This window comes from Cebidichthys violaceus, unplaced genomic scaffold (genome assembly GCF_023349555.1).
Source record: "Cebidichthys violaceus isolate CVI_PGR_0920_01 unplaced genomic scaffold, fCebVio1.0.p SCAF_27, whole genome shotgun sequence".
Taxonomy (NCBI): Eukaryota; Metazoa; Chordata; class Actinopteri; order Perciformes; family Stichaeidae; genus Cebidichthys; species Cebidichthys violaceus.
This window is the reverse complement of record NW_027176450.1, coordinates 4,816,029-4,840,428: the sequence shown is the minus strand read 5'-3', so window position 1 is coordinate 4,840,428 and position 24,400 is coordinate 4,816,029. Positions and strand designations below refer to the sequence as shown.

Genomic DNA, 24,400 nt, shown 5'->3' with positions numbered 1-24,400 from the left:
ACACACACACACACACACACACACACACACACACACACACACATTCAGGAGGCCGTGTGCAGATGCACACATCAACACACACACCTCTCGCTGACACCCCGGCGTCTGTTGGCATTTGTGCCTGTGTGCTGGGCTGTCACTTGCTATGTGAAATAATGCATGGGCTCCCAAGCAGGGCCACTTTCCCCCCCTCTCGCTCTCCTGAGTGGCCTGAGAGCCAGGGCCAGCTTTGTCACAACAAGAGTCCCTCCTCAGACCGGGACCCACACACCCACTCTGGAGACAGGGACCAGTTAATGGAAGCCACTGGGTCTCCTAACCCCATTTCCATAAGGCAGTGGAGTAAAGTAGAGAGGGAAGAACAGGAATGGAGGGAGTAAGAGAGGTGGTTAAAGTAGACACCAAAACAGCAATCTGTGAACACACGGCAATTTGTGCTGACGGGGCAGGAACGACAATGACGCCTGACAGCACCATGTGATGAAAATAACAACCACCATGCATAATGCAGGACACTCTCCTTCCACTGAACTGAGCACTCTGGACTCCCTAGGACGTCCATGTCCCTCCTAAAAAGCCATCCACCGTTGGGGGCTTGGCAGTTTGAACGTCTCCTCTGTGACAACGATCGTCCAGCGGCCGCTGGGATAAGGGCTTGTAATTACGCGGTGGGCGGCGGCGATAGCAATATCCTGCCTGATGCCTCAGAAGTGAGCTGTTTTCACTTGATCTGCCCAGCGGGTCCCAAGGGTGGCAGGAATTACCCCGTCATGTTGTTCAACTGTTAACAAACAAATCAGCAGAGAGGACAGACAGGAGGTTGAGGCTTGGCCATGTCAGCCACAAAGTATGCGCTTCATGTTGGCCGATTATGCTCATTATACACAGTGAAATATGAAAATAGTTCTGACCCTAGCGCTATGTGTTTATTGTCAACTGTACGTCATAGAGAGTGTTGTAAAAAAGGGACGGTGGATTTCAAGGCATCTTCATTGGTAAAATATGCTGCATAGGTCGTCTTTGCAAGCAGCTTATGAAAAAGTTTGTTTTCAGGCAGTTTGCGACTTCTGGTGCCCGTAGTAATTATGATGGGAGCAACAAAGGGAAGTCAGTCATTTCAACTTTCACCTAGGAGACTGCTATCCGTGTCACGCGTGGAACCAAAAGTCCACACGTTGTTTTATGTGTACTACGTTAGTAGTGTACGCTAGAGTTTTCAAACATTAAGTACACACTGGTGTCACCTCATCTCCAACCACATTCACTGTGAGGCCAAGAGCAAGACAGGCTCCGTCATAGTGCTGCACCCAATGTCAGTTCTTTACACGTGAAGCTGTGATCAAGGTTTTCTAATGAAGCTTTGAATGTCTTCATTCGTATTCTATGATGTTATCACCCAAAGAAAATGGAGAAAATATGATATTGTGTGCAGTGAAAATTATTTTAAAAGGTGGAACAACAAGAGGTATGAGTGAACCACAATGATTTGTTATGTCAGTTTGTAGTTCTTCAGTTACAGAGACGTGGAGCGTCGCGGTACTCACCGTGTGTGTCTATGTGTTTGAGACAAAGAGGGTGGAAGGTAACGTTACTGTATGTTAATTAGAAGAATAATTTGATCGTAAACGTTATCAATGAAGCTTTGAACTATTCGGTAAAGCCCTTGTGAGAAATTTTAAGTTTTAAAGCATTCCTAGTGCTGGATATTATGTGTCACAGTGTGTTTACTTAGGAAGTGTTAAACCAAGTGTGGTCATTGAATGTATATTGAGTGTCTGTGAGGGGGGTTTGAGGAATGTGAGGTGTGAACCTGCAGGGGAAGAAAGTAGTTGACAGAGGTGTCTGCCCAGGACAATGGGTCAGGATCCAAGGGGGAGCTTATCAGATTTCAGCCAATCGTGGAGCTGATCGATAGGCTAAGGAATGTGATGTATGAAACTTTGGGGGGACAAAGGAGCTGTTTATCCCCGGAGAGAATCACACTTCCTTCGTACCATGGGGCAGATACATCAATCTGTCCTGTGGTATGAACGAGGTCTCATATTTCTTGAAATATTTTACTATCGATAGTGTAATTTGGTTTGTGGTTGTTTTGGCTTCTGTTAACAATATTAAATACTTTTGATTTTGACCTGGACCTGCTGACTCCTGCCCTGCTTGCTGATGGAACAAAGAGTGCAAAGGGGGCTGCTTCTTCTTCTCTATGGCCTTCTTCCTCTCTGTTTGAGAAATTTCTGAACATTACACCCTCCCTACTTAGTCATATTTCCATTTGATTACAAATCTGTCCGTTCGTCTATCTATCTGACTGAACACCAATATTCTTACTGTTCCGCCGTGAACAAGACAGCGACGTCAATACTCATTAGTTTCTCCACCTGTTGTGTGTGGGGCCACACACCGGACCACAGCTGTGATCACTTCCTCTTGTTCTTATTGGCCTTAAAGACAAAAACTTCAGTTAAGTGAATTAACCCTCCATCACATCATCAGCTGACATACTCTGTGTTTCCTAACGTACTGTGAATGTTCAGAGTCCAGAGGGAACCTAACAAAGAGCTGATCTCATTGGTTTGTAGCTTTTTGTCAGTTCCCATCCTACCGAAGAAGATGAAAAATGGGTTAGAAGAGCAGCAAAGGAACACAAGCATTCGTCCAGCATTGAATAAGTTGGACTGGCACGGTCTTATGAAAACAACGACCCACAGAGCCCCCGTGGTGGAGCGTGTGCGGCGCATGCAGATATGAGAGGATGTCTGCAGCCTGTTAGCGAGGCCTGCCAAGCGCTGGGGCTGGAAGAGGAACGCGGCGGGTCCTGGAGGAGGGACTGTAATTGAAACGGACATGAGGCGGCCGCCACTCCAGGGGCTGACAGGGACTCGGCTATGGCTAAGGTGCTACTGTAGGCTGGAGATGAGCTCTTATGTAAGCAACTTCATCCTGTCCTCTATAATACCCCCTCCCCCTCTACACACACAAACACTTACAAATACCTTTTAATAAGTCATAACTCAGATGTTCTACCCTCAGTCACAGAGGTGCACGGTCAGTTGGCCGTCTTTTCCTCCTCCGCCACCAATACAACTGCTCCACTGGTGTGTGTGTGTGTATCACATAAAGTGTGTGTTTCCTGTGCAACCCACTCAGGTGTGAGTTGGTGTGAGCTGTAGCGCATGCGTGTGTGGCATGTCAACGCTGATCACAGCCTCACTGGAGCGCTTCTGCCGTCATGGGTGCCTGACCTACCTGCTCCGATCGGGTTTCATCGGTGCTGGACTGCTCACAGGACATCAGTACTACTCACAGGACATCAGTACTGCTCACAGGACATCAGTACTTCTCACAGGACATCAGTACTGCTCACAGGACATCAGTACTACTCACAGGACATCAGTACTGCTCACAGGACATCAGTACTGCTCACAGGACATCAGTACTCCTCACAGGACATCAGTACAGCTCACAGGACATCAGTACAGCTCACAGGACATCAGTACTGCTCACAGGACATCAGTACTACTCACAGAACATCAGTACTGCTCACAGGACTTCAGTACTCCTCACAGGACATCAGTACTGCTCACAGGACATCAGTACTGCTCACAGGACATCAGTACTACTCACAGGACATCAGTACTGCTCACAGGACATCAGTACTACTCACAGAACATCAGTACTACTCACAGGACATCAGTACTGCTCACAGGACATCAGTACTACTCACAGGACTTCAGTACTACTCACAGAACATCAGTACTGCTCACAGGACTTCAGTACTACTCACAGAACATCAGTACTACTCACAGGACATCAGTACTGCTCACAGGACATCAGTACTACTCACAGGACTTCAGTACTGGCTGCTGATTCCTGCATTTACAGCTAAGAGCTCACAAAGAGAATTAAAAAGCCTTTCCTTTACGAGTGACTTGCATTGTAAAATCAAGTAAATGTCAGTAAGAAAGCCTTCACTGGGCATATCAGTTAGATTATAGTTTTCATCATCTTTAAAGGTAATCAACAGAATCCTAGTATTCTGCTGTTATGTGTGTAAAATACGTTTTAATCACATTCACATCGTAATCCAGAGGGCTGCAAACTAACACATATATTTAAGATTGATTAATCTGCTTAAAGTTGAATCCTTTGGTCAGAACACTGTGACTCATGCCAATCACGTGTTGGAGCACAGCGGGACATTAATCAATCATCAAAATAGTTAATTCTCTTTGATTGCCTCTATTAATCTAATAATTGTTGGCGCTCTAATCCCGTCGATGTGACTCAGTGAGGAAACTGGAGCCTAAAAGTGAATGAAGGGAAGATTTAATTTGTGAATCTTTTTTGTTCCGAGAGGGAAAAAATTAAATATAGATTATAGTTGCCGCGCAGCAGCGAGTCGGGGCCGGGCTTCTTGAGGAGGAAGAAGCAGAATTATCATTAAACTAGAAGTGGCATGTCTCACACAGCACGCCTGAGTAGGCATTGAGCATGTTTACTCTGCATCAGCCCGGGATCGAACTCACAACCTTCAAAACCAAGGGCATGGCGGGTCCTGTTGGACTATCTGCTAAAAGCCACAGATGGCTTCACACCAGGACCTCACCAGGTCACATGAAGGGAGATATTTAACACTTTCTGTACATCATCAAGACAACAAAGACGTCTGTCATTTCTTTTTTACAAGGACGGAATGCTCCATAAGTGAGAAACAGATGTTATTTTTATTGACTGCAATAGTTTACATGAGGATAGAATTCTAAGTACTGTAAAACGTGTTTGATGGACCGTCATAGTGCTGTACCAAATGTCAGTTATTTACACGTGAAACTGTGATTGAGGTTTTCTAATGAAGCTTTGAATGTCTTCATTCGTATTCTATGATGTTATCCCCCAAAGATAATGGAGACAATATAATATTGTGTTATTGTGGTTACATAATGTAATTTATGGTGCTATTAGATTGCTGCTAGACACCCCTGTTAAGCTGCAGGTGTGCAGTGAACAGGTTGTTTTTAACCTAGGTGGGGATTGGGTCAGAATATTTTGGTATTACAGAGACGTATCGTTGGCGGCATCGCTTGTGGACGGCAGACCAAACATAATGTAATGACCAGACAATGTGAGGAGAGAAAGGTTGAATTCATTCAGCGGTGTGATGGACTTCATAATGCCTGACAGATCGAAGCATGTGAACAGTTCTGCTGATTTGGGCCTACGTGTTGGCTAGCAGGCTACGGATGAAGGTCTCAAGCAAAAATACTAATAATATAATCACTGGGTTAGTATCACTCATCATTATTACACAAAAGATATGAACATTTTCAAATCTGACTCATGAATTAAGGACTTACTTTGACCAAGTAGTTGGAACAGACACACACACACTGTAAAAAAAACGAACTGAACGTGCCACACAAGAATACTACCAAGATATAAAAAATAAATCAAATAAAAATACATAATACATAGAAATACATATTTTTTATGAATTGAATATTATTTTTTTAATTATAGCACGACTAATCTGTCATTAATTTTCCAAGTTTTGAACTTTAGACGGTTGCTGTAGTATCACCATCAGGACTATTAGCCCACAAAGACAGTTAGGGAAGTTTGTCACCTCATTACAACACACACACACACACACACACACACACACACACACACACACACACACACACACACACACACACGCTGCTGTCTGGTCACTTTGGCTTTGTCCGCCTCTCAGATTAAAGCTACCGAGCTAATTTGCTGCTATGTCGCAATTCCTACATAATCCGGCTCTAATCCTTGCCGACTCGATTAAACGGCCAAATCTGCAGCTCAGTATCTGGCTCTATCTGCCGCTCTCCTCATTTGTATCCGCTCTCCTCCACTTTCTCCCCTTCTCTCCCTTTCCATGCCCTCTCGACTCCCTCGACAACACAGTCTTTATCTGTCACTGACTCTCCACTGTCTTCTCTTTCTGTCTCAGCCTCAGATAAAACCTGAACTGAACTTAACCGCTAGTTCACCTTCAGAGGGGCTTCAGTTTGGCAAACTAGGTCCAAAACACTTGATGAGCTGCAGCTCTGTCTACGCTCGTAGTTAAGTCTCTCTTTGGTCCAGTAAGTCGGTTCAAAAGTGGTCCTTCATAAAGTCCTACTTTAATGGAGTTGTTGAGCAGAAAGGGAGAAGTAGATTTTCAATACTTTGGTTTTAAAAAAAATCTTTTAAGAAAAATCCTACTGCATAGGTTTTGGAGCTTAGACTCTCAATGCGTTTAGTGAGTCATGTCTCCTCAATATATATAAATACTCTAGAAAGAGACTAGGAAGCGTCTCCCCATCACAGTTTGGAAGAGGAGTGATCATGTAACAAACGTGACTGGTGACGTGTTCGTACTGGTGTAGTAAGACCTCTTTGTGCCATTAGTGTCCCTGTTCACACCATCAGTGTCTCGATGAGACCGTCCTCCACAGAAAAATGGCCAGCGAGGGCCTCAAAACAACGCGTTCACAGTGAGGTGACGAGCAGCAGGAGTTATGACTCTCGCATGTCAGGAGTGGCGGAGGAAGTCAGGTGGCGTTTTTATAGAGTGATAAAGTAAGAACGAGGTTGGGGTGGATGGATCGGTCCGTTTTTTCGACCGTGACCATGAGTGCTCTGTAACCTTAACCACTAACACGTGGTCATTATTGTAACCATCACGATGAAGGTCCCCTAACCTTATCAGAGTTCATATTCTCACCCAAACCAAGCCCGTTGTTTATGTGACTGATACATAGCCTTGTGACATCATATATCAGAACAGTGACAAATGATGTTGTCCTGCTGATAATATAGTCAAAAAGCAGAGGATGTACTTCCTGCGCCGGCTCAGGAGTTCAACCCGCCTCGGGAACTGCTGCAGACCGCAATAACCCAGTCTGTCCTCTGCACACCCATCACCATGTGGTTTAGACCAGACACCAGGAAGGGCAAAAACAGGCTGCAATGGACTGGTTGTATAGAAGTCTATGAGAAAATGACTCTACTTCTCTCTTGATTTATTACCTCAGTAAACATTGTAAACATGAGTTTATGGTCTCAATCTCTAGTTTCAAGTCTTCTTCAATACAGCATGATGTTCATTTAGTAAATTATGGTCCATTTAGAGTCAAACAGACCATAAAGCAGGGGATGCTTTAGGGCGGGGTTACACGGTGATTGACAGGTCTCTACCCTTTCACAGTGTCTTTTTAAATTGTGTTTTAAATGTATACGGTTTAAAATGACCAGGCCAGTACAGATTGTTAGACATTTCTGTAAACGTGCAAGTTTAGCCATCTTGGCTGATTTAAACTCCATGTGCAGGTGTAATGAGCGCTATAGACACAGGAAATACATTAAAACAGGAACTTAGCTCCACCCTCTCGTGTCACTTCTGGTTGCAAAAAACAAGATGGCGACGACGGCCCGAAACCAAGATGGCCACGCAGCCACTCAAAAAAACAGTTAAGTAACCCTGCACACCAGAAACAGAGACCAGCAGCTCCCTTTGAACACCAGACCAACCCAGCATCACGCTCAGGTCAGAGGTCGTCAAAGAGGAGTCAGTAAAATCGAGCACATTCACATCCAATGTTAAACATCATCTCAGTCAATGACTTCAGAGGTGCAGCACTGAACATTAAAATGACTCATCCTCCACCTGTAAGTCTCTCACTGTGTTTCACCTGCTCTCTGTAATATTTAATACTCAAAGCTACACTGCCGTGGTTTCTCTTCTCTGTGGATTTATGATTTATTGAGAAGCATTGGGTGTCACGCAGCACCTCAGTGTGCATAACCTGGGGCTGACATCACCCCACTGAGTACTAGTTAACTAGTACTAGTTAAATCACTCCACTATCAGATGTTTTAAATGCCCCACAACCTGTCCGAAATATATTTTCATGTTTGGAGTAATTTTGCTAAACCACACTAATTTGCAACAGTTGCAGAAATAGTTGGTGATTTTAATTGAATGGATACTGTAAAGGCACGGTCACATTAAATCAACAGCTCTCATTCACTTCCATTGTATGCGTGCAAATAGGCGACAAAACATTCACTTATGGTGGAGAAGCAAATTTGCATATTTCAAATATCGCCTCGTCAATCACACTAAAGACTTTCAATCTTTTGTGTACAAAAACTGATTTCATGCTAATTTATTTAATGCAACGTCCTTATCTTCTCTCCCCTAAAGCTAAATATGCATTCATTTTTCAGAATCTTATACTTCAGAAAACACTGAAGGCCCCTTTGAATATGTTACTCTGACTCACTAAAGGGCTAATTTCAGAAGCCATGTTGAAATGAATCACACTCATCTGTCTGGACGTGCAGACACACATTTGCAATACCAGCTATTTACATAACCCATTCATCAAACACTGAAGGGAAGATAAATGAACCATCCATTAGTGATAACAATCAAACATTAAAATTCTGTGTGAGTATGTGTGTGTGTGTATCTATTTGTGTGAGTCTGTGTGTGTATGTGTGTGTATCTGTACACTTGGGGTACAAAAAGGTCCTCACAAGTACACCAGAGTCTCCGGTCTTATCACACGTGACGCATGCTCCTTGTACCAGGAACTGGTTGCGTAACTCCTCTTCTAAACTTTGATGGAGACAACAAAAAGTTTGATGAAGGACAACGGTCTAATCGCCATCTGTCTTCATGAAAGCAGCGGACATTCCTCCCTTGCTGTGATTCTCAGCGTTGTCTCTCTGAGGAGCTGGGCTGGTCTCACTGCCAGGGTGTCTTCATACTGACACACAAGGCAGCCTTTAGCGTCCGTCCCATATTTTATAATAATAATAATTATTATTTGAACAGGTTGTGGATGACATCGCACTCAGCTCCACAACTTCCCCTCATAGACCGCAGCACCGACTGCTAGTCAGCTAAGCTTTTCCAGTCGCCTCATGTAGCCTTGATGACATATTAAAGACCTTGTTTAAAGCTGACACTTTACTGACTTTCAGGGTCAAAGATGAGGCTGTGCTGCTGTAACGGCTCCTTGGTTACTTCAAGTGGACGTCTTGACGGACGGACACGTTAGCAGTGACTCACATGGAGAGAAATTGGAGAATGGTATATAATGACGAGACACGCACGGTTCTATCAGGTGCCTTGTAATGACCGAGGATCTGCTGCAGCCAGCGAATTATGAATAGCTGAAGAAAGTAAGTAAAAGAGGAAGGGGGGGGGGGGGCTGTGATTGTCACTTGACAGCTTGGGCCTATTTTTAACATGGGGAGGAGGTAAAAGACGGATGAGCGACAGGTTTCGGTGAGTTCTGATCGTTTCTCCAGCACCTCGCTGTGTGATGTCTTGCTCGCTGACAGGTAGTGTCGGGGGGGTGGGGGGGGTACAGAAAGTAGTATTCCTCTGTGGGTTCCGCGTGCATGCCAAGGCTGTTATTAAACGGAATCTGTAACGTTATTTTCCTGATGATTCGTGATAGCGGAGGAGGACACGAGAGAGAGAGAGAGAGAGAGAGAGAGAGAGAGAGAGAGAGAGAGAGAGAGAGAGAGAGAGATTACGGATCAGACGAGGCTTGCCTTTGCGTCCTCCCAGAGGATGAGCGTTAAAATTAGTGTGTGTGTGTGTGTGTGTGTGTGGAGGCGGGCATATATGAATCTGCCATCATGATTAAAATGTTGCCGTGGAGGGGACTGGCTGGAGTGTCGTGGATACGGTGTGGGGGTGAGGGAGGGAGAATGAAGTCTCCGAGAGGGACACGAAACATGTTGCATCTAAATGAGGATTTTCATTCCATATGACAGTGTGATGAAAACATTTAATAAGGCCTTGAGCATGTATGTACAGTATATATGAGTATGTGAGTGAGACAGGATGCCTCCTAGCGCTACCACGAATAATGATGCTTCATTCTTTTCCCCTTGAATCTCCCTGTCTTTCACTGAGTCACATCTATAGGCATTCACGTAGCTTGGGAATACAGAAATAGAGTGCCAGGGGGTCAATTTTCTACCTAATGTAGATTGCCAATTGCCCTCCGGCACATCATGCATACATCCACATAAACAATATCTGCACAAAAAGTGAGCACTTATGCCTAATTACTCTTAATGTCCGGGGTTAATGGGCTCTCACGGACGGCTGGCCTCAGGAAATCAGTGAGCGTAATGACCAGTCACTAATGAACGCTCAAAAACATCGATGATGAGACCGAAAGGGTTTCTGTCTGTTGGGGTTTTCTAAAAAAATGTGGCTCAGTGTGCGACATGAGAGAAATCTGTCGCTTTGTGGTTCAAGTGGCAAGCGTTTCCAAATTCCCAGTACTGAAACAGAGTCAGCAATAAGCTAAACTGCCTCAAACCCGGACCTAATCCTTGTAGATCCTGTTTAGCATTCAGTTGAGAGACTTCCACCTCTTCAAACACATGTGCAGGGGAGATTATGGGGGCTTTCTGTGCCTCTGCCGTACTGTACTTCAGAGCCCATGTACAGTAGCACTGCTGCATACAGATACATGTGCAGAGAGATGAATGAAGGTGGAGTAATGTGGCAGTAGGGGACACAGCAAAGGGTACATGTAGGCTTCTGGGCTGTGCATGCAACACAGCATTCTGCCTAAGCACTAAGTATTTCCTTTGTACTTTCCTGTCCTGTTGTTACATGACGGTTTGTATGCCATTGTTCTCGGCCGGAGCATCAGAAAATAGAGCTTGCGTCAGACATTCCCTGCAAGGAAACTGATCTAGCCTTTCTGTGGGCCACAGGTCCTTGGTGACTTTGACAATTAACAATGGTTGCATGTGAGGACAGCTGGACCGGAGTGTGCGGGGAGGGTTTCCGGCACAATTCGTTCTCGCTCCCAACTCCTCCAATACGGCAGCTTGGAGTACCATGACGCTCCACGTACCCCTCAAGCGTCAGTTTTGGACATGCAGCGCTGCCTCTAGTAGACATAGTAAGTATGACGGGAGTAAAGCCAGGTGAGAAAGTGTACTCAAACAGAGCATGAAGCTGCTGCTACAATGTTGAAATGCTTTGTTCATGACACAGACCGCGTCCACGTTTCAGTGATTTGATGTCTTTTTAGAGGACGTGGACAAACGACTCGTTCTGTGGGTTCATTCTGAGGACTTGTAGTGCAGATGAACGTCGGTATGTGCGATAAGTAGATAGGAAGCACTTAATCTGATGACAGCACACATGTTTTCACTGAGGGCTGTTGTCACTTGGACTGAAAATGAAGGAGAAATCCAATTAGAAGTGTTGGCAGAGATCCCCCCGCATATTGGGAAAAAAGGAGCATATTAGCGGCATATTAAGACATATCCGCTCTCATGGCGGTCCATGGGAGAGGGTGCATTAGCCAAAAGAGAGCGCAGAGGAGGGAGGTATTTTCAATAAATAGCAATTATATGTTGGAGAGTGGTGAAGATAGAGGAGGGAGGGGGAGTGCACCTCTGAGCCATTATCGGAGATAATGACATCAACTGAGCTCTCTCCGGAGTGTAGTTATGTGTGACAGGAAAATAGATAAGAGCTTATAATTACATACACCACCCAAGGAGGAAAGGACCTGTAAAAAAATAAATGAGAAGAACGATGGAGGAGGGATGGAGGAAGGAAGTATTAACACATAGAGTACACACATACACACAGAGGTGTATACTAACACATTTGAAACAAAACTACTAACAAAGCCCCCTCGCTTTAACCCTCCTGGATGACCTGACACCCTGATGCTGAGGAGATGCTGGAGCTGCAGCCCTCAGGAGAGATAGGATGAAGAAGAGGAGGAGGAGGAGGAGGAGGAGGAGGAGGAGGAGGAGGAGGGGGAGGAGGAGGAGGAGGAGGGGGAGGAGGGCTGGACCACAAGATGAAGAGGAAAAGAAGAGGGTGAGGAGGAAGAGGAAGGGGAGGGAGAGATGTAAGGATGTTGATGAAGGGGAAGGGAGGACGAGGGACAGCAGAGGAGGTATACTGTACGAAGAAAAAGAAGAAGCGCTCTCAACAGATACGTCTGTCTCTCTCCATCCATAAACAGGGACAACAAATGTTATTCATTAAATGGCTTTAGCTGCAGGGAGGGAGCAGCGGCTGCTGAGTTGACAGGAGGTCCCGCCCTCTGGACACATCACAGACACAAGCCAGTGAAATAATGTGATTGATGGAGCGCTTTCTTTTCCTCGCTGGTGGACACAAGACTGAAAGGATTGAGACTCACACTGGTCCCTCATGAAAGGCTCCTTCATTCACATCGCCATCCAGGGGAGCTGAGCTCTGAGACCATCGCTACAGTTTGTGAAGTCATCTGAAGACAGGCATCTCTTGTAGAGGTGTTTCACCCTGCACTGACTGTCTCACAATTGGGCTTTTAAATCAATAGTGGCATCCTCTATCATCCTGGACCGTGGGAACCACACCTCTGATGTTAGTGGGAGACAATGAGAGACCGAATGGAAGCAGCTCTGTGTTCTTTAGTTAATAGTAGGGATGTCACAAAAAAACAATACCTTCAGTTCCACGTTAATACGGTGGAACCAGATAGGTGACGGTGCTTGTTTTTACAGTAACACAGGTACCAGGGCAGATGCGTTAAAATCTGAAAGGACACAGTGAACTCACTATCGACGCGTCCAGGTGAACCACCGTAGTTTTCTTGGTAAGGCTGCGTGTTGAAATCAGCTTTCAATTTCAGTTTTCACAGCAATAGATATTAGCGAGGGAATAACCATGTATGGGATTGGTTATCAAGAATTGTGGAATTTCACTGGTACTCGTATCAACCACTACATTTCTGATATTGTGACATCCCAAGTCAATAGTGCACAGGGAGCGCTCAGCGTGAGAGAAATGAGCTCTGGTAGTTTCAGGGCCGTTGTTGCATTTGGAAGTAGGCAGAACATATTTTCAGTAAAGCTTTAGATCACATCAAACGTGTCAACCCCAAAACCAACGGTTTTCCAGTTAGGGGCGTCTGCGTGTGCTCCTCTCTTGCGCTGAGCTGTTTTAGATGAGCATCAAATTTAAAATATTCTTAACTTGTCAGCACCAGATTGTCAAGATCACCCTTTGCTCAGGCAGCCAATCAAATCAGGCAAGAGGCGGGCTTTGCTACTTTACAGCTGCCTTCCTGTTTTGATGCCGGTAGATGTGGAAGGCCTAGCTAGCTAGTTAGCTGCTGGGCTGTGAGAGAGCTACAGAGTATGTGAGAGTGAAGACAGAATTCATACGTCTTAGGTCGTCACAGTTTCCTGTCGGCTAAATGACGTATGCGTGTATGACGCGCCGTGTGACCGGCCCTTCTCCATGCCTGCAGTAAACCTTTCCTCCTCTCAGGATGGAGAGAACAATACAGACTGTCTCCCCAGGGTGTATGGATGTCATTGTGTAGGAGGGGCAGAATTGCCACAAGTGGGATTTTAGGGATTAATAAAAAGTCAAAATCACACAGCACGTGATCAGAGCAGACATTAAAGATCTTTAAAGACTGAGCAGGGTCACTACGGGTCTCTTTCTCGTGTGTGTACGCCAATATGTGTGTTTAAGTTATCTAAATGCAACAGGCCCACTTCCGTTCCTTGGGGTTGATCCATGGAATTCTGGGAGATGTAGGAAATCACTAACAAGTCGAGGGAGAATTAAGAAAAGTCAAGTTACCCTAAAAAATGCTATTTCACCGCTCCATCATAGTAACCCTTCTGGGGACACTGGACATGCTATATTGTAGATGAATGACATTCCCACAGCCACCTAAAGGAGACGAGAGGTCAAATCCTTCCTTATGCCTCCTACTGTCTGTCTGACAGCACGTCTTCCATCGTTCTGCCTCATTGAGGATACAGCTCCGACGCCCTAAAGGCCTCTGCTTAACAGTGTGACTATAATGACTTTTTTCCCCACATAGCTGCCCGCTGCCAGTGTCACCTCGTACACAATTACTCCATGTGGCTTTCAGTGAGGCCACCATAATTATACTTCTGCTAATGTCAAAGATATTCTCAGCACACAGATGTCAGCGTCTATGACAAAAGGGCTCCTTGGCTCTGTGTGTGTGTGTGTGTGTGTGTGTGTGTGTGTGACCAGTATAAAAGGCTCTACAACAGATATAATAGTATCCTCACATTGCTTACACTGTTGTGATTAACTAAAGGAACAACTGAAATATAAAATTAGCGTGGACGGCAGCAGGTCACATCAGCTGTCAGATGAGTCCATGACATTATCATGACATCACAACGGTCAGCTGGAACAGCTCGTTTAAAAACAGCTCCCTTAAAGGAGGGAAATGGGATTAAAACAATACAGCAGCGGTGGATGGATGTAGGATTGTCGTGATTATGAGCCGCCCAAACACTTGAAGAAGAAAACCAGGATTATGTCCCTGAAGTCAGGCTCTAACCCCCACCCCCACCCAAGTACCTCCAAGTAAGAATTATTTAACAGCCTATCTTGTCTAAGCCCATGCCCTCAATTCCCGTCTGTCCACAGCTTTATTCACTTTTTCTTTTTTTTTGAAGGACAGGTTTAGAAGGATGAGTGGCTGTGGCCGTTGTTGACGTCTGCTTGCAACATCTGTCGGCGGCACTGGAAGCAGGCTGCGTTTTGCTCACGACGGTGGTTTCGTCTTGGCTAACTGGGAGGCGGGACTTTTCACTCGTTACATGCATACAGTCTTTTCAAAATTAACTTCCGTTTTTGCAGGAAACAACTCAGTTTAAGCAACAAAGCTACTTAGTTATGTTTAGGAAAAGAAGGTTAAAATAACTACGGAGGTGCCGTTACTGAGGTACGCGAGTTACGTTTCTAAAACATCAGCGTTGACTTCTGGTCCGACACAGGGAACGAACAGCTTCGGGCTTCTGTTTGTTGGACACATCCTCCGCCTTCTGTGGTCTTAATACTTCCTCGTTCACTTGGATAACATACGAAATGATTTTGTGAGGTGTCTACGGCACATTATTTTCCGTGGTTATAGCTATGAATGCTGGATGAGAAGGTCCTGTTTGTTTGAAATCCCGGTTACTGTACCAACAAGTCAGTCACCTATTATTAGTTATTATTAGTGGTTACTATTATGTTACAGGAAAAGAGGTTTCTGACATCAGCAGCCCGATGTGAGGCTGAGGGTGGAGGGACAGGTAAGCAGACTGGCCTGAAGAAGCACCTGATGAGCCCTGTGTGGCTGTCTTGACTGTAAATAGCAGTTAGCCGGTGTGCTGTCAACCTTAGACTAAGCGCTGGGTGTGGGGCTGACGCTGCAGTCTTCTATTGTGTGTGCAATACAGCAGCATATGCCATTATTGTGACTTGACACAAACCCTACAGAAATCATGATAATATCTCTATAAATATACTATACCACTCGTATTTATTTATAGAAGGAACGTAAAGCCTTGTTGAGAAACTATTATTGTAGAAGTCAGCTGGGAATAACTCTGTTTATGTAACCCACACGCACAACAATATACAAAACCACGTTTTACTGTCCACCAGAGATTTCTATCAACTTCCAGGCGTCAATCACTTTAACAGGCAAAACATCAACACCCATATACAGCCACTGTGCCCAGGGTGCAGGGTGTAGCATTCTTCCTTCTCATGAGTGGAGGATGGGGAGGAGAAGATAGAGAGACAGAGGGAGGAGGAAGAGGAAGATGACGTAACAAAGTATGTGCGCCTGTGCCTTTAAGAGTCCCCAGGCCTGAGGACGAATGTTGGGAAAGTCGGCCAGTGCCTTTCTCATGACCCTTGATGGAGGCCTTCTTCCTTCTGCGTCCACGGATGGAGATGAAACATCAGAGGAAGCCCAGGATAGAGAAACTCACTGATTCCACTAGTGCCAACAACACATCAACACATCTCCAGGCAACAAGCTACTAGTGATGATACTGCTATGCCTCTTTCCCACATTTGAATATGAATGTTTGTGTCTACTTAAAAATAGTAGTAACTCAGTGAATGTGGGGCAGGAGTTGCGACTTGCCAAACCTCTAATGATGAGCCTGAGAGGTCAATGCAGCCTTAAAAACACACAGCTAATACTGCACTGCTCCACATTCTTTAATCACAGCATTAATCCAGTGAATATGACTTTCATTAAAGTAATATAATTAGGTTAATGACTCCAGGCCTAATAAATTTAGAATCAACTAGGACAACTAAAACACAAAGAGATGACTACAAACGACACAGCCATGGCATCACTTTGTCTTTTTGTTGTTCAGCCTTACAAGAGCCACGTACTCTGACACTTGGAGATGTGTGGCAACAGAACAGTTTATGATTATAGGCCAATAACATATTGACAAACGGGGGACGCTTCACAGGAAATGAGAAAAAAGACTAAAAAGGTAAAAATCATGGTCAGAGTTGTCCTGCTCTCCCTTTACCCATCAGTGTGAGGTTGAACCTGCACTAATCTCCATTCCAGGTTCTTGTTCTCCTGGGCCTGGGTGTAAATACACAGGATTACAACAGGCACTGGCACACTCACCCGGACTGACGATTGGACAGCGAACTGCCTCACCGGAGACGCAAAAGTGCGCCGTTGTATTTCTGTGTCATTATGTATGTACTGATAAATCCCTCAATCTCCCTCCTCAAATCAAAATTGCACCAGTTCCCGGGGACACATACATGAGGACCGCAGGCTTCAAACCGCTGTAATCCCGGCTCAGAGTGGAAAGGAGCTTTGCCGCACATCCATTTGGTATTATTCTAAGAAATAGGCAATTAGAGATAAGGCCATAGTCGTAAGTTGGGCGAACCGCATTCCACGGCCCTCCCTTCGGCAGTCTCCGGGGACATGTAATATATTTTGGGATGAAGTGTCATCTGGGTAACAATAGGGAGTGAAACAGGAAACAAACCAGTTGTCAGATTGTCATATATAGAGTATGTCAGTATGCCAAGCTTTAAGGCCTGTTCTGACATAATGGGGGAAGGATCAGGGCCCTGAATGGCTCCGTGTCCAAATAATATTTGTAGCTAAAAATAACGCTTGCGACCCTCTCGTTTACTACTCTGAATCACTGAGTCACCACGGAAAATCAGCAGTGGCAGCACAGACCCCCCCCCCCCATCCCAATGGAGCCTTTGAAGCTCGTATGGATTGACCTTGTTAAATAAGTTAAGTCCGTAGTGGGACCCACCTGGAAAACAAATGAAGAGGTTCTCTTTCCTGAAGGGCGTCCAGGGTAGAGGAGACATCAGGCATGGCTCACACACCGCTGCCATGGAGAAACGGCCTTTGATAAGGGACGTCTAGCTTCAAGATTAGCTTGTGTGCTAATGTAAATTAATTCACACATCTCTCTCTCTCACCCCCACACACACACATTCACACATACACACTGATACAAAACAAGACAAGAAAGAAAATGAAAAGAAAAGAAAACTACTCTGTTAGGTTTAATAAAAGGAATTAGAAAACCAAACATAATCCGTGACAAAATTAACTTAATTCACAGTTCAGTTTCATTGTATGGGAACAGCCTTTTCAGGAGACGAGGTTAAATTTAACTCCTCACGTATGTATGCGGGATTGCAGTTTTATAAAATATAAATAAACTACTTGGTTGGGTTGTTGAGGAAGAGATGTGGTTTGGGTAAAACAAGTACATTTGTTGTGAAGATTAAGTTTAGTACGTAAGTTAAGTAAATAAGTCAACAGCTGACTCTTGGTTTCACATGGAATCCTAACAGAGGTCTCCTGGGTGAAAGTCACGTGTTTGTTTAGACTACGTCGCCTGACTTCCATAGCACTGTCTGGTGTACGTATGTATATAAACCATAGACTGTCTATGGTAAAAACAATACCGTCAATGCTGCATTTAAGCCTGCCTGATGTTATTTCAAGAGTTGATGGAGCAGATACAATGTTAACGTCGTCTAGCATGATTACAGGAATGATTACATGAATAAACGGTTAAACTCGCACCAGTAAATGTGAGGAAAGATGTGCTTTGACAGGAGGGCAAATTCATCTACGCAATCAGAATACAATGCATAATTAGGCACACCGCCTGTTGAACCATATGTAATCAAATTAGCTGATCCAAACCTGAGACAATCTAAGCAGGTTGTTTCCATTGAGATGCACAGTTCACTAAGCAGTAAAGGCTGAGTATAAAAAGATACAACCGCAACAAAAGTAACGATGAGCGGAACAAAGGACAACGTTCAGGTTCAGTGGCGTCCCACATCAGGACATGCTGTGTGTTCAGCTGCTGTCTTGAACCTATGTGTGTGTGTGTGTGTGTGTGTGTGTGTGTGTAACCTGTTTATACCTGTACCAGTGCAAGTCTCACATGTTTTATCGTATCTTTTGAACACTCTGCTGCTTATTATTTTATTATTATTGTTGTTTGTTTTAGAGCTGCACAATAATCAAACTTGTATCTAAATCACATTATGGTATGCTGCATCAAATCGAGGCGCAATATTTGTTAATGTTGAAATGTTTTAAATCACAGGTGTCAAACTCAAGGCCCGCGGGCCGAATCGGCCCGCAACGTAATTTTATGTGGCCCGCGAATCCGCCAGCAAAAAACACAACAGTCATAGAAGCAGCTCTTCATAGGTTACCCTACATTTGACATAGAAATTAATTGAGAGTACATTGAAGACTTTAAACATGGCTTAACAACAGATGAAATCTATGGGTAAATGGGTGCATTTTTGAAGCAGTGCATGCTAAAGGTATGTGAGCAGGTGTGCTCCGACCAGATACAGACTTTTAAATATGTCAGTTTGTGAACAAACACCATCGCAGACGAGTTCAGGAACTAGTAGGCAATCTGACAACACAGCTAGCCGAAGAGACGAGCAGTTACTTGTCTTTTTCTTTAGCTGTTGATGAAAGCACAGACAACACGGATACAGCGCATCTATCAAGGTTTATAAGAGGCTGAAGGCAGACTTGACTGTCAATGAGGAGCTCTTGGATGTAGCTGCATGAACGTGACGACGACGGGGAGGAACATTAGTGATGCAGAGAGTGACAAAAATAGCTTTGAACAAAGTCAATGTAATAACTTGTGTTTGATGATATTTGTCTTTGTTATTTTCTTAAAAGTTAGATTTTTGATAGAGTAATGTGGGTTTTTTAATCCTAAATTAAAAGGATTGATGTTATAATAACAGAAATGTGCTTAAATATATTTTTACATTTATATAACAGCATGTACAATATTGTTACACTTGAATAAACAATAATCAAATGCAGAGACAGTTATTTAACAATAAGTTAGGGAGTAGTTACATTTATACAGTCTCACAGTTACAACCGGCCCTTTGCGGGCAACCATGATGCTGATGTGGCCCAGAGTGAAAATGAGTTTGACACCCCTGTTTTAAATGAATCGCAAATCACACTGCAGGTGAAATTTAAAAATAATCATAATTAGATACTTTTTCCCAGTCGATCAGCCCTAGTTTGGTATACAGTTGTGGTCAAAAGTTTACATACACTTGTAAAGAACATAATGTCATGGTTCTCTTGAGTTTCCAGTTATTTCTACAACTCTGATTTTTCTCTGATAGAGTGATTGGAACAGATACTTCTTTGTCACAAAAAACATTCATGAAGTTTGGTTCTTTCATGACTTTATTATGGGTTAACAGAAAAAGTGACAAAATCTGCTGGGTCAAAAATATACATACAGCAACATGAATTAGCAATTTTGGTGACTTAGAAAGTTGTGCCAATGAAATGAGCTTCATAGCATGGCCTCTTAACTTCTTATGAGTGATTATGAGTGACTACAGCCGGTGACTTCTCTGAGGCCATTTAAATAGGGCTCATTGGATACAAACGCCCACAAACGCTACACTGGGAAAGTCAAAGGAGCTCAGCATGGATCTGAAAAAGCGAATCATTGACTTGAACAAGTCAGGAAAGTCACTTGGAGCCATTTCAAAGCAGCTGCAGGTCCCAAGAGCAACAGTGCAAACAATTGTTTATAAGTATAAAGTGCATGGCACTGTTTTGTCACTGCCACGATCAGGAAGAAAACGCAAGCTATCACCTGCTGCTGAGAGAAAATTGGTCAGGAGGGTGAAGAGTCAACTGAGAACCACCAAAAAGCAGATCTGCCAAGAATTAGAAGCTGCTGGAACACAGGTGTCAGTGTCCACAGTCAAGCGTGTTTTGCATCTCCATGGACTGAGAGGCTGCCGTGCAAGAAGGAAGCCCTTGCTCCAAAAGCGGCACCTTAAGGCTCGACTGAAGTTTGCTGCTGATCACATGGACAAAGATAAGACCTTCTGGAGGAAAGTTCTGTGGTCAGACGAAACAAAAATCGAGCTGTTTGGCCACAATGCCCAGCAATATGTTTGGAGGAGAAAAGGTGAGGCCTTTAACCCCAAGAACACCATGCCTACCGTCAAGCACGGTGGTGGTAGTAGTATGCTGTGGGGCTGTTTTGCTGCCAATGGAACTGGTGCTTTACAGAGAGTAAATGGGATAATGAAGAAGGAGGATTACCTTCAAATTCTTCAAGATAACCTAAAATCATCAGCCCGAAGGTTGGGTCTTGGGCGCAGTTGGGTGTTCCAACAGGACAATGACCCCAAACACACATCAAAAGTGGTAATGGGATGGCTAAATCAGGCTAGAATTAGGGTTTTAGAATGGCCTTCCCAAAGTCCTGACTTAAATCCCATTGAGAACATGTGGACAATGCTGAAGAAACAAGTCCATGTCAGAAAGCCATCAAATTTAACTGAACTGCACCAATTCTGTCAAGAGGAGTGGTCAAAGATTCAACGAGAAGCTTGCCAGAAGCTTGTGGATGGCTACCAAAAGCGCCTAATTGAAGTGAAAATGGCCAAGGGACATGTAACCAAATATTAGCACTGCTGTATGTATATTTTTGACCCAGCAGATTTGATCACTTTTTCTGTTAACCCATAATAAAGTCATGAAAGAACCAAACTTCATGAATGTTTTTTGTGACAAAGAAGTATCTGTTCCAATCACTCTATCAGAGAAAAATCAGAGTTGTAGAAATAACTGGAAACTCAAGAGAGCCATGACATTATGTTCTTTACAAGTGTATGTAAACTTTTGACCACAACTGTACATGTATTTTGTGTCCTATACATTTTTTTCAATGAATTATTGAATCTATATAACTTCACATCGACATCACAATTCCGTGGAGCCCAAGCGGGTGTTTCACGAGAAGGAAACTCAGATTGTCATGATCCAGATTGTGACGGTCAAATGTTGGTAACAAAACATGCACAACAGTTTGTTTTTAACCACAACCACTCATCGACCTCTCCTGTCGTCGATGGTCTGGTTGAGACAAGAGGAATGATGAGATGACGATAGAAAATTCATGACCAGAGGAATGCAAACTTACAGCAATCCCTTGGTGCTATTTCGGGAGAATGGCTTTTCTGCCAAATCAGAAGCAGGTGCTTCTACCTTTTGAAAAATCCCAACGAACTGCAACAATGTGTCGATAGTCTGGTAACGTTCTCCACCGCTCTGATTTCTGACTGAAAAACACCAAACAAGGCCTTGTCGTGTTAGTTTCCTGTAACGCACTGGCCCTACAGCGGGGGCCCGAGGAGCGCTTGGCTTTCCTGTTGCCGCAGGCTGCTTATTCATGAACATTTCCTGTCTGTATCTCGACCACTCCGTGTTTTCAGGATGCACCTGCGGAGCGATTGATGGCGAGTCGACCGCCGAGGTCGAGGTCAGCCACCGTGCTCGTATTGTCCTGATGCACCGTGAGTGGCGATGAATCACAGCCCGTTGTTAAAAAGTCCAGGTTAGTCGGCGGGAGACATTACTAGCAATCCCTCCTTGAAACGCCTAAACCTTAACTCCATCACAGGCCTCTGTGTGGCAGAGGGGTAGCACCACCTTAACGAGCCAGCCTGGGATCCTGTGTGTCAGCACATGGGATTGTTTTGGCAACAGAGCTGAAAGCACACACAGGCTCTTGATTCAATCTCAATTCAGGCAAAATGAGAAGCTGAGAATGCGTTTGTGTCTCCCGAGGCCAAATGGAAGACCTCTGTTGGAGCTAATGCACCCTCACCTGAAGCAGACGGCGCCCCCCAACTTAAATGGATGTCTCCTGTTTCTCCACACGAGAGCGGGATAGTTCGTGAGAGTCAAACCTGAACTTCGGAGGCACTCACGACTGTCACAAAATGTCGATGGGTTGAGACAAGAGGAATGATGAGATGACGATAGAAAATTCATGACCAGAGGAATGCAAACTTACAGCAATCCCTTGGTGCTATTTCGGGAGAATGGCTTTTCTGCCAAATCAAAAGCAGGTGCTTCTACCTTTTGAAAAATCCCAACGAACTGCAACAATGTGTTCCTGAAGAGTGTAGAATGACGCTCCCCTCTCGTCAACATGTTTCCCTGATTAATAATTTAAAAAACTTCTCATTCCTTTAAAACATTTGCTCGTACCATGCCCCACTTTCTATATCACGAGACATGTGCTCGTACTGTACTGCTAGTGGAAGTTTAATAGAGAGTGACGGCTGGGCCAATGCTGCGGCGGCTATAAAGGGATTATTGTTCCCTGGAAGACATAATCATGTGTAACACACTTGTTTCAAATCCTGTGAAAAAACAAAACAAACAGGTGTTTCTGCTTGAAATCCCCCCGCACACACAGGACAGAAGCGTTCAGCTATGAGGAGTAAACTTCACATATCCAACAATGGAATGTCCAAACATGTTGCAAACACTCAGGAGATATTGCTTTGATACACTAAATGAAATGTGTCCAATGAGTGTCATCGTTCTAAAGAACATCTGGTACAGACTGTGTGTGAAGTGTGTTCGTTGTTGTGTGAGAATGAGCAGCGCACTGACCTGAGAGCCCCCACAGCAAGGTGAACGAGAGCAGAGGAAGTTTCCTCGAAGTAGTGCTGACCCCCATGGTGGACGCGGCCGCGGCGTTCACGTTCTTCGCCCGGCTCTGTATGTGAGCTCCGCGTCGACTCGAGCAAAGCTCTTCCAAGTCCGCGGGAGGGGGGCACTCCTCCGGGGTGAGGAAATGCGGGGAGCCGCAGGAACCCTCTCCGCTGACTTTGCGGTGAGCTGGTGATAAAGTGTCAAATGTATCACCGCCTCCGACACCAAAGGTACTGCGCGGCACTTGTCCTCTTCTCAACGCTCCGCTGCATCCGCACTTCCCTCCGTCTCGAGACGGCAGCGAGTAGCGACAACTCCGTAAGTTGTCGTCTTTTGTCATTCAGAGAGAGAGAGGGAGGGACAGAGAGAGAGGGAGGGAGAGAGAGAGAGAGAGAGAGAGAGGGAGAGAGAGAGAGAGGGAGAGAGAGAGAGAGAGAGAGAGAGAGAGAGAGAGAGGGAGAGAGACAGAGAGGGAGGGGGAAAGCGAGAGAGAGAGGGAGGGATAGAGAGAGGGGGAAAGAGAGAGAGAGACGGAGAGAGAGAAACAGAGAGAGGGAGAGAGAGAGAGAGAGAGAGAGAGAGAGAGAGAGAGAGAGAGAGAGAGAGAGAGAGGAAGAGAGAGAGAGGGAGAGAAAGAGAGAGAGAGGAGTCGTACTCTCCACCTTGCTTGGCATCAATTCAAAGGCAACTTCCGGTTGGGAGCTTCAAAATAGACCTCGCTATTCACTTACACGGTTTTATTGAAAGCGTTGCGTGACAGTCCGCTCTTGTTTTGAAAAGATGAGCTGACTATCATCCGTTATTTTTCTGCATATATTGTCTAGCTTGACGCATTAACACCTGTCCTTGTGTGCAGGTGCAAATGCTATTTTTCATGTGCAATTTTGGATATCATTTTGAATTTGACAATAATGTTAAAGCTCCAAACATGTGATGCAATATGTAAAAATGCTAAATATGATTACATGGTTGGAAACGAGTTGTATGTCTTTCTCCAATGTCCCTTAAAAAGAATATTTAAGATGTATTAAATCATTATTAAATAAATAATTATTATATATTAAAATGTCTTTGTGCATAGACATTAGAAAAAAAATTAATTGTGAAATACAAATACAGATTATTAAACAATGTCTAATGTCTCACCGCAGACTTGAATTTGTCTCTAAAAAAGAAAAAGGGGCCAAAGAGGTGTTTCATCAAGTTCTAGGCGTGCGTACGTTGTGCTATTCGCCCATTTCAAATACCCTGGCTCAAGCTCTTTTTTTGACAATAAGGCTATTTTCCAAACCCACACAACTAAAGCTTCATCCATCTCCCCAGCCTCCCCTTGAAGATCTCCAGCTCCTGCTCCATCATGTGTGAAGAGGTGTGGGTCTGAAAGCAGAGAAACAGACTGGACTCAGCTTGACGTGAATTCCCAAGGTGCAGCTCACCCCCCCGATGTAAAAACATGGACTGACCTGTGCTGTCCGCGGCGGTCAGACCCCTTTATTTCATTT

The 24,400-nt window shown here is 44.5% G+C and overlaps 1 protein-coding gene across 1 annotated transcript in view; it reads right to left on the bottom strand.

The window, feature by feature from the left end:
- esama (endothelial cell adhesion molecule a) overlaps window positions 1-23,303 on the bottom strand; it is a 57,158-nt gene extending 33,855 nt beyond the window's left edge. Inside the window, exon 1 of the mRNA XM_068721368.1 lies at window positions 22,857-23,303. Within this exon, the coding sequence (XP_068577469.1) occupies window positions 22,857-23,238 (382 nt within the window). The 5' untranslated portion in view covers window positions 23,239-23,303. The remainder of the gene's footprint in view (window positions 1-22,856) is intronic.
- Between the last annotated feature and the right edge of the window lie 1,097 nt (window positions 23,304-24,400).